Source organism: Rhipicephalus sanguineus, chromosome 11 (assembly GCF_013339695.2).
Source record: "Rhipicephalus sanguineus isolate Rsan-2018 chromosome 11, BIME_Rsan_1.4, whole genome shotgun sequence".
Taxonomy (NCBI): domain Eukaryota; kingdom Metazoa; phylum Arthropoda; class Arachnida; order Ixodida; family Ixodidae; genus Rhipicephalus; species Rhipicephalus sanguineus.
The window spans coordinates 109,622,486-109,633,726 of NC_051186.1; the positions used below are offsets into that span (position 1 = coordinate 109,622,486).

Sequence of the window (11,241 nt, forward strand, 5' to 3'; positions counted from 1 at the left end):
GCAACATCAGGAGTCCCCGGCCGCCATCTGCTTGACCATAATCTTGGCCCTCAAACAAACGGGACGAGTGCATCTCAATAAAGGTATTCGGCCGTCTTGGAGCCAAAGAAATCTAATGCGCAGAAAATCTAAAAAAATTAATCCTTTCCGCTCTCCGCCCGTGCATTGTGGCGGCTTTTCGAAGCTGAAGCCGAAGAAAATTCGGCTGTTCCCATCCAGACAGCACACCGACAGCTAACCGATCTATGCCCAACGCCGGCATATGTCGGCGGCAACCAAGGCCCGATGTCGGTAAATCACGCTCGCGCTACTTTCACCCACGTCGGCCCGAGGCATAGCCACGCCGGATGCCGCCAGCCAGCGTTGAGCCGACATGAGCTTGCGACATTGGGCTTATGTGCGCTAGCGAACGTTGCAGCGACATTGGCTGTGCCGTTATTAAGCCGATATTGGCACTACGTCATTGCGCCTATGTAAGCTAGACAGCTGGCAAGGTGTCGGCCGTGCAGACATGGGAACCTTCCGGTGTGCCCGTTTGCACGCATTATTACGTTGTTTTAGTGCTGGTGGTTTGCCGCGTGGTAAATACGATAATACAGTAACGTAGTTCTCTGCAAGTTACCTTAGACAAGAAAACCTGCGGTAGCTGCTCGATGTGGACAGCAACTTGATTGGAAAGGCTGTGTTACATCGTAAGGTCGCACCCAGCGCGCGCTCCGGATCCCCGAATGAGACGAGCCTAGTGCGAGCATAAGAAAGAAGCGTTTATTGATCGTGGAATCGGGCTTTTATAGCCAGGAGGGGAGATGGGGAAGTGAGCACTGCTTGTGCCCACGTGCGACTAGCTTTGTCGTGATACGCGGCGATGGCAGCCAGATAGGTTCCGTTGCTACATTTCTCTTCCCTTAAGATTGTAGAGACGTTGTGGTGGTTTCCGCTGACGCTTTGAACGACGTAGCGGTACTCCGCCAGCATCTGCAGGTGGGCTGTCTTGAGTCGGCCCCTGGTCAGGTAGTCGTACTGGGGACACTACCTGCTCCGTGGATGGTCCTGTCTGTTCCTTGCTTTCGGGAACAGGTTCACACTGCACCGGGCTTGACTGGGCCGAGCGCACCTGATCAACGTGCCGCCGTACGGGTCCCTCAGGTGTATCAATGGTGACCATTCGATCGCTGGATACGGATGCGGTTCTTCCCGGAGTCCACTTATCTCCCTGCCCGTAATTACGGACATGAACGGCGACGTCCGCTGGCACCATCCACTCGTCCGTTGTGGATCTTGCATGAATGGGGGGTAATAATGCGTCCAAGCGGGAACGGATGCGGTAGCCTAAGAGAAGTTCAGAAGGGCATTTTCCAGAATTGAGGGGAGTCCGTCTGTAATTAAAAAGAAGACGATCCAGGTTATCCCCTATGCCGCCGTTGCCCATCTTTCTGAGGCCGTCTTTAATGGTGCGAACAGCCCTTTCCGCTAACCCCTTTGATTGCGGGTGGTACACAAGCGTGCGCACATGAGTTATATTATTCCGCTTCGTGAATGTCGCGAACTCCTCGCTGGTGAATTGTGTGCCATTATCTGTTACGATGGTATGGGGAATACCGAATCGACAGAATATATTCCTCAAGCAGCTCACAGTAGCAGAGGTGCTTGCTCTCTTCATGGGAACGGCCTCTATCCACTTGCTGTGGGCGTCTACAAGCACGAGGATCATTGTACCCGCGACCGGCCCAGCAAAGTCAGCGTGTACCCTTTCCCAGCTCTCCTCTGTCTTAGGCCAGTTCCTTGCGGGTGCGGCTGCCGGCATAGACAGGTTTTGAATGCATATTTTACAGGAAGCCGATAGCCGTTCGATATCGCTATCGAGACCCGGCCACCAAAAAGAGGACCTGGCGACTGCCTTCATGGCAGAGGAACCCTGATATTTCCACATTTCACATTTCCCATTCAAGCACATTTCCCACTCACATTTCCCATTTCCCATTCAAGCAAGTTAGGAAGTCTAAAAAGATACGGAAAAAATACAATAAAAAGATAAAAAAATAAAAAGATACAAAAAGATTAAAAAAAAGTTTAGGAAATCTGAAAATATACGAAAACCGTGGATTATGAGCGAGCATATGAAGATGATAAAAAACAAAAGCCGTCTCTACCATGCGTTTCTACACTCCAGATCAGAAATTAAACTTAAGGAATTCAAGACAGAAAGAAATAGACTGAATAAAATACTAAGGCAAGCAAAAATAGATTACTATCAACACCTCTTTTCTGAAGTTAACAGGAAACGTCCGGATGCGGTTTGGAAAGTAATAAATAGCGTTTTAGGTCTTCAAACTAAAAGTAATGTACCAAAATCGATAAGTTATAAAAATTCCGAATTAAGCGGCAAAGCACTGGCAGACCACTTTAATACTCATTTTTGCGAATGCAGGTGTTACGCACACCCATGACTCCGAAGTCAGGTATTCACTAAGTAAATGCGTTACAGAAACCATATTTATGGAGCCAAATGATGAACACAAGGTTTTTACAATAATTAAAAGTTTAAGTAACAGCAAAGCATTAGACATCGACAATTTACAAATTAAGCCTATAAAATACGTTTTAGATTACTTTCCATTTATTCACTCGTTGGTCCATATATTCAATTTAGCAATAGAATCGGCGACTTTCCCAGATGGCATGAAACGAGCTAGGGTGTCTGTGTTATTCAAAAACGGCGATATAAATAACGTTTCCAATTATAGGCCGATATCTGTCCTACCCATTTTTTTCTAAAGTGCTAGAAAAAATGATTGCTGCACGCCTTAACAAGTTTCTGGACAAACATAATGTAATAACAAACTCACAGTTTGGCTTTAGAAAAGGTATATCTACTGAGGCAGCCCTTTTATCCTCGAAAGAAAGTATCGTGCAAAGCATAGATAGCCAAAAATTCGCCCTCGGACTCTTTATTGATTTTAGCAAGGCATTTGATTGCCTCAGCCATGAAATTCTTACATATAAGCTATCAATGTACGGAGTACGTGGGCATCCACTCGCTTTGATGAAATCATATCTTGCAAATAGAACTCAGTGTGTATGTATCGACATCATCTCTTCTTTCTTAACACTTAAAAATGGAGTGCCGCAAGGGAGTGTCCTGGGCCCCCTATTATTTAACCTGTATATTAATGACTTAGTAAATATAGATCCTACAGTTGATTTCATTATATATGCGGATGATAGCACCATACTCTTTAATGGAAAGGACGCGAACGAACTAATTATCAGATGTAATGCATTCCTAATGAAACTCACTCTTAAATGTGATCAGAATTAACCCTACCAAAACCAAAGCCATTCTATTTAGAGCCAGAAATAAACCTTTCCAGACGGAGCACTCAATCACTTATTCAGGTCAAAATATACAACTAGTTAATGAACATAAAATCCTTGGGGTAATATTTTCATGTCATTTGAGCTGGGATGCTCATTTTAATAACCTTCGGAACAAGTTTTCTGCTGTTGTCGGTGTACTATCTCGCTGTAGAGCATTCATGCCGATAAAAGCCAAGCTACAAATTTATCACGCGTTATTCACCTCGCAGTTTAATTATTGTAGTTTAGTATGGGCGACCACAACGCGCACTAACATAAATAAAATAATTACATTACAGTAGGCGCTTCTCCGGCACATTGCTAATATCGCACCCCGATCAACAACAAAATCATTGTCACAAAAATACCAAATCATATGGGTAGATCGATACTACGAATACCGTGTTTTGCAAGTATTTTATTTTGCAAAAAATGAATATAGCGATTTTCTTACATCCATAGCGAGCTTGCAACACCATGAGATACCTGTGCACCTCAGAAACCCTGAACCTTGGTATGAACCACGCTTTCGCACTGAATATAAGTTGCAATCCATTAAACACAATTTGCCGAAAATTCTAAATAATCATGTGAACACTACTAATTTATCTCGCAAGGAATTGAAGATGTATTTTGTTAATATGTAAGCATATATATTACTGTATAATGATGCATATGAAATGACCATGTTTTGTTTTATTGCCTCTCTATTTGCACAACAATGTCTCTTGTTGAATGTTAAACATCCTGTCGTAAAACATGCATCCTAGTGTCAAATCTGCGTTTTAGTTTTGTACCGAAACATTTACTGTTATCGCGCTGTCATGTACAACGCTTCCTGGGCCAAGTCAAGCTGCTCACGGCAGCTTTTTGCCCCGGAGGACGTTTCTAGTCTGTAACTAGAAGAATAAAAAGTTCAAGTGGAAGTTGATGCGTTTCATGCAAGTGTTGCAACACTCGTGCGCGCAGTTTTTCTGGAATCACAACTCTCCGACTCCAGTACAATAAATCATGTGCTACGGATAGCTCCAATCTCCGGTCAGAAAATGTTTTCATGTCCGCTTCCACAGCCTTACTTGCTGGCCAGCCCTGCAGTACATATCTTACAACTTTTGATAAGATGTGGTCGACTGCCGTTTGTCGTTTTAACTCCGTCAGTGAAATAGTCCCGTCTGAGAAGGTTTCCAACGCTAGGAGATAATCAGCCGGCTCACCTCCGGCCTCCGACTCGTTCGTCTCTTGGGGCAAGCGGCTCAGGGCATCTGAATTGATGAGCAGCTTGCCAGGACAGTATTGTAGCCTGTAGCGGAATCCTCCGAGATACAACGCCCACCGCTGGATACGAGCAGCAGCCAGTGGTGTTGTAGGCCTGTCAGACTTCAGGAGGCCCAGGAGCGGCTGGTGGTCGGTGACCAAGGTGGACTCGTGGCCTGCAAGATAGTCCCGAAATTTAGATACACCAAACACGAGAGCCAGGGCCTCTCGCTCCAGCTGCGAATAATTTCGCTCGGCTTTGGTCAGCGTTCGGGAACGAAACCCGATGGGTCTGTTGACACTCCCATCAGTGTGAAACAATACGGCTCCAATACCATGCGGTGACGCATCACATTCTAGTTTCAGTGGTTTCTTAGGATCGAAGTGTACGAGCACTCCTGCCTCCCGCAGACTGCGCTTTGCCGTTAGAAACGCTGCTTTCTGCACGTTTTCCCACCTCCACCGCGAGTGTTTCTCGAGCAACTGGTACAGTGGTGCGAGCCGAGACGACATGTTAGGTAGAAACCTGGAATAGTATGTGAGCATGCCCAAAAACGAACGCAGTTCGCCGACATTGCGTGGTTCTGCAGCCTCTAAGATTGCTTCCACATTTTTTTTCCATCGGGTGAAGACCTTCTTGATCTATTCTGTGCCCTAGATAAGTGACAGACTGTTCACGAAACTTGCATTTGTCAAGCCGCAGTTTTACTCCACGCTCTCTGAATCGTTGCAGCACGAGCCGTAAACCAAAACATCATCCAGATAAGCCTGAACACATGATAAGCCCTGCAAAACAGTCCCAATTTTCCGCTGGAAGATAGCTGGTGCCGAAGCAATACAAAACGGCAAGCTGTTGTACGCAAATAGCCCGCGGTGCGTGTTGATAACGCAAAGCTTCCGCGAGTCTTCATCCAAGAGAATTTGATTATACGCATCACGTAAGTCGAGGGTGCTGAAATATTTTCTTCCGTTCAGGCTAGCGACATTATCATCGATCAGAGGCAAGGGGTATTGCTCCAACTCGCAGCATTGGTTTAAAGTGACCTTAAAATCACCGCAAATTCTCACGGTGCCATCCTTTTTCAAAACCGGCACAATGGGCGCAGCCCACTCCGAGTGTGTGACGGGTGACAGCACTCCCTGTGACACAAGCCTGTCCAATTCTTGCGTTACTTTATCTTGTAAAGCGAACGGAAGAGAACGAGCCTTACAAAATTTTGGTGTGGCTCCCTCCTTTAGCAGTAGGCGCGCCGGGGGCCCATCAATCACTCCGACTTCTGGCTGGAACACGTCTTGAGACTCGGCAAGGATATCCTCTACGGCAGACGTGGTCGTTCCAGAATGGGTGTCCGGCTGGGCCCTCAGGTTGAAGATTGGCATTCCTGACTTTCAAATCTGGGTGATCAAGTCACGTCCGCATAGATTGGGACCTGTACAGTCTAGGATGATCAAGGTACAGTCAAATGATACACCATTATACGACACCGGCACACGCAGTTCCCCCATCACTGGAATTTTTCCGAGGTAGCATGATAGATTGATCTTTGTGGGCTTCGGAATTGGCCATTGTTGTCGGTGTTTCTCAAAAATTTGCCTTGGTAAGACACACACTGGGGAGCCAGTATCTACGTACATTGACACGTCCACACCACCCCAAGTGAAAGTGCGTTTGATAGGCGGTTCCAACTGAGCAATACGAGCCGAGCTTAGTGTCCACACATGCGTAGCATCATCAAAGTCTTCGTCATTTGAGTCAGCATTTACTGCAAGAGCTCGACCGCGTACGTCCCCAGGTGTTCGCCTGCTTGACCTAGGCCTTAGACCGTGGGCGTCGCTCAAGCACTTCTTAGCAATATGCCCTAGCTTACCGCAGCGGTAGCACCGTGCCCTCAACCAACCACAAGCATTGCTGCTATGCCTGCTGCTGCCACACCGGCTGCATTCTGACACCACCTCGTTTCCCGTGCTCTGTCGCGCATCAACCTTAAGCACTGTTTGCTCTGAGCTTATTTTCTCCGCCCCTTTTTCCGCCGCTTCGGCTGCGAGCGCCATGTTTTCCGCTTCCTGCAGTGTTAAATTTTCCTTTCCCAGCAAATGCTTCTGCAACGCACTGGACCGTACAACGCATACAGTAGGGTCTCGAAGCATTCGATCGAGCATTGTGCCAAAATTACAATTGTCGGCAATGCGCCGTAGTTGCAGAATAAATTCATGAACAGGCTCACCTTCCTTTTGAGAGCGGTTGAAAAACCGGAAACTTTCCGTAGTTTCGTGGCGCTTTGTGTCGAAGTAATCATGCAGTGTTTTGACTACTTCGTCATAGGTGAGCGCGTTGGGCTTCCTTAGTGCCACCCTTCCTGCCAGCACTTGCACGGTTCTTGTGTTCAGCGCCGCGATAAGCAATGCCCTCTTCTTGGCCTGCTCGCTGATACCCGTCGCTTCGAAGTAAGCCTCTGCTTTGATGATGTATGCTTTCCAGTTGTCCCTTTCGTCGTCATAGTCCGGTAGCTGTTGATGCGCCATTGGAACAATTCTTTCCGCATCCGCTGCTTGGTCTCCGTTGTCTGGCTCGTTCTTGATTCCTAGGGTTTTTTCCGCCTTCGTCGCCACTGTTACATCGTAAGGTCGCACCCAGCGCGCGCTCCGGTCCCCGAATGAGACGAGTCCAGTGCAAGCATAAGAAAGAAGCGTTTATAGCCAGGAGGGGAGAGGGGGAAGTGAGCACTGCTTGTGCCCACGTGCGACTAGCTTTGTCGTGATAAGCGGCGATGGCAGCCAGATAGGTTCCGTTGCTACAGGCTGATAGACGTGTTATAGTGTAAAACGGCTGCATGCCGACCACGGCAGCGGGTCATTTCTGTAGATACTGTACCTAAGCCAGCAGTGCTGAAATAGCCTATTGGCAGCCCAGGGGCATTCACCGACCCCCACCATTGGCGCAGTATGCAGAAAACACTTCGTATTGATGATTTGTTCACTGGGCTCTGGGTGTGCCATTGAGACCCTGAATTTTCTGCAATTATGCAAGGCCGAGAGCGAAAGTCAGGATTGTCTGCTAAAAACATTGAAGACTTCTGGACCAACTCTAAATAGATCTGTGCACTGAAGAAGCATAACATTTGCATGGCGATAAAGACTTTATTCAGAGATATGCGCACACACCAGCACTTCTGAAATAAGTATGACATAAAGAAATACGTAAGCATCCGTAGATGTCATAGTGTCGGATATGGCATCTAGGATTCCAAAGTCACCACATTTTTCAATAATACCAGCAAAATCTGGATCGAGAATTGGGTCAGACGGAGAGTTACAGTCCCGTGAATGTTATTCACGACATGTTCACGAGAAATATATAAATAACTAGAACGAAAAAGTACAAATAGAAATCAACAGCAAAAATCTCAGCCTCTTCCTTCGCGGATGGCATCGTGATTTTCAGACATGACGGTAACAGATAGCAAAAAGCGATTTATATCAAAATAATAATTTCTATTCGTAAAAATATTAGGATTACGGATGTACATACAAAAAGCAAATGTAATGTTAGGTATCCCGGGGAAAAAGCGAGATTCAGAGTGGCAACCAGACTAGAAGTGTGCATAGGCGTAGGCATTCGCCCCACATGACCGCGAAATATGATTACCACTATTTCTCATGCGAAAGACGGGGAGGGGGCCTTGAAGGGCTTGCTTTTCTTTGGTAGGCACAATATTAGCTCAATTGGTAGATTATCGAACGCGTTATTAGAAGGTCGCAGGTTCGGTCCCTGCGGTGTCTAGGTATCTTTTATTGCACTTTAATTTCTTGATATTTATATCACGGTTGCTACAAATAACATCCCCTATACTTTCCTTGGCTTGAATAAAATTTACAATTTTGCCAGTGATAACTTACAGACCAGATACATAAATGAAGACGCCACCAACTCTACATCCGAACATGGTTGAAACTTATGCATGCACTGCCAATCTCAAGGACAGATTGTGACGAAAAGTAACTGTCCATGAAGACCACTCACGTGTGCCATTTGGATCGGTAAGAACACGAGTGAATAAAAATGCAACCGCACTATAGAGAAAAAAATACAAAAATAGGATGGTTATTAGCAGATGCCCGGTAGGAATAGATAACCAAAACCCGATGAGGCATAATATGACTGTTTTTGAGGTGAGCGTGTTCCATATTGATGCATCGGGCTACTAATTGCTCGGTGCGGTGATTTCTGCGTATTCGTCTCAAAATTTCGCCTTTATTACTTGGAGGAAAGAGCACGAAAAATGGGAATAAGTCGGGACGGTCGTTCAAGCAGCGGCCGGTTCGTCCCGCGTAAGAACGGCCACACCAAAAATGAATGTCGTATACGACGTTGTGAACGAGTTCGACGTATTGTGCATTTCTTAGTGTCTGCATGTGTATTTCTTAGTGCCTTGAGCGACTGCATGCTTCCACAAGTGGCCGAGCTTACGGGAGCTCTTTCACGGTACAAAAGGGCCTCTGCTTGAACGACTTCCTGAGAGAACATGCGTGCAGTGTGAGGTATTCAGCAAGCAGCATCTTGGCCGCACATTGCTCTTCGTGGGGCTGTGCTCCACTATTCAATGACGGTGCGGTCCTCTCAACATATTGAAACCGATAGAACGCAAAATTGAGGAAGGATTTGAGATCAAGAAAAAAGCGAACGCGTTCGTCAGTGAGCTCTCAATCGTTCTTCTAGAATATGAGATAGCGTTTTTGTGTAGTTAAATGCGGTAACTTCAGTCGTGGCAGAAATTTGTAGTTTCTTCATCACTGTGATCATGTGGTAGTGCATGTCTTTTTGTTCCTTTTAGTACTTATTCTTGGCATATATTTTCCGTTGCAGTAAACTTGCGCACAGTTGTTCGTCAGTGCTTGTGTTGTTTCTTACTTCGACTTCGATGAATGGGAGGTGGGGGTATTCGACGTTAAAGGCAAGAAACACAGAACTCTGATTATCCCTTCTTAGATCCAGATCAGCTTCTGATAATGGTGTGCGCTGCCAGCATGTCGTCTAAGGGGCATGCCGTTTAAGAAAGGCGTTTGTCGAATTTTCAGCGCATCGCCTGTTGCAACATGTCTCTGCATAAAAACTTTGATTGCACTGTGTTAGAACCATAATTTTATCGTACTTCACGTGCCATAATATCAATAAGATTGAATGCAACTATTGATAAAAGCACGTGGGAAGCACTAGAAGAACATGAGTTTTGCTGCAGATAAATAGGTATGGCGCTAGGTGAACGGGAACGCATTGAAGACACGAACTTCATTCATGTCATTTCCTGCCTTCACTTCGTCCTAGTTTTTTTTGTATCATAGCAATTTTTCTGAAGTAATGAACCAGCGAGGTAAGCAACAAGCGCTGTCGAGATTTTTACAACTTTCACGAGGTAATATTATGTGACATCACTGAATCTAATGCGCTTGTTACGGTCAACCAAAACACGCGTGTGTGTAAATACGTGTACACACATGGACATGAAACTATCTGTACATAGGTTGACCACATTCCCGGTTTTAGACCGGCCCGGCTCCGGATTTATAACCGGCCACCATTGGCTGGTACACACACAGATATATATATATATATATATATATATATATATATATATATATATATATATATATATATATATATATATATATATATATATATATATATATATATATATATATATATCCCCGATTCCGCTGCTTGTCTGTGCATGTTCGGTGTCTGGCGAGTGATGAATTGGGATGCGGCCTAAGCTAAATTTGCGCATCACCGTGTTCGTGTATGTGTGCATGCCACCACACCTGCAATGCAGCCGCTTGCTTTGGGCGAGACATTGGAGTCTCGCGATTGCAGTGGGCCAACGCTCCATGTTTCAGAAAGTGCTTTTTTGAGGTCATGATCGTGCGCGTGCACAGACTGTACGTTTAGAGCGGCGAGCCTCAGGTGCTTGCTGTGCTTGTGGCACCAAATGAAAGTGGTAGTTCGTTCCAAGACGATGTCTAGAGGTATTTTTTTCTGGCTGGGTCATCTCATCGAGTGAATGTGTTGATAGCGCAGGCGGCCTGTCAGAACAAGTAGTCATCTTTTACCTTAGTTAAGTACAGGCCGTCGAGGCTGGTAGCCCTGGAAAGGGCTAGGTAGACATAGGTGCATGCCCAAAAATGGCTTCTAGCTCGCTCTAGCTCCAACCTATATACTTGGTATCACCCCCTATTCAATAAAGCAACCTGCAAATCAAGGCTAAACAATAGCTCTGTTTGTATAATACCTCCCTGATATGCCGCATAATATTGCCACGCCCACTTCTTGTTTTATTTTGATGTATTCGGGTTTGACCAGCAAGGACGGTTATCAACGTTCGACGCTGTCCGCGAAGCAGTGTTCGAGAAGCATCGCGGTTGTAGTAGATCGTTTTGTTAAGATTGCGCGCCGCACGCGAATGTTCCAGCTTTGTCGAGAGGTAACGCCGCCACCAGCGATATCGCTGGAAAGTTCGATAGCGCCTGTATACAAGCCGACGCGCTTGACCGCTTGCCAGCTGTTCGACGCCCGACGCCCAGTTCACCGCTATCAGTGCACAGCGAGTGTTGCTGTATTCTGAGTTTTCATTTCCC

General features: G+C 46.0%; 1 protein-coding gene across 1 annotated transcript; it reads right to left on the minus strand.

Annotated features, from left to right (window-relative positions):
* Positions 1–889: 889 nt before the first annotated feature.
* On the minus strand, positions 890–7,134 carry LOC119375317 (uncharacterized). Its single transcript, XM_049411232.1, has 4 exons — positions 6,829–7,134; positions 5,823–5,964; positions 4,634–4,763; positions 890–1,277 (listed from the first exon to the last, which is right to left on the minus strand). The coding sequence occupies exons 1-4, from the start codon at positions 7,132–7,134 to the stop codon at positions 890–892; spliced, it is 966 nt and encodes a 321-aa protein (XP_049267189.1).
* Positions 7,135–11,241: the final 4,107 nt, after the last annotated feature.

Excerpts from the sequence above, each read along its gene's own strand:
- LOC119375317 (XM_049411232.1), bottom strand. The coding sequence starts at position 7,134 with ATGGCGCATCAACAGCTACCGGACTATGACGACGAAAGGGACAACTGG. Across the intron at positions 4,764-5,822 it reads GGGAGCCACACCAAAATTTT|ACCACCAGCCGCTCCTGGGC; the intron begins GTAAGGCTCGTT and ends CCTTGGTCACCG. Across the intron at positions 1,278-4,633 it reads CAATACTGTCCTGGCAAGCT|ATCCACAACGGACGAGTGGA; the intron begins GCTCATCAATTC and ends CATTCATGCAAG.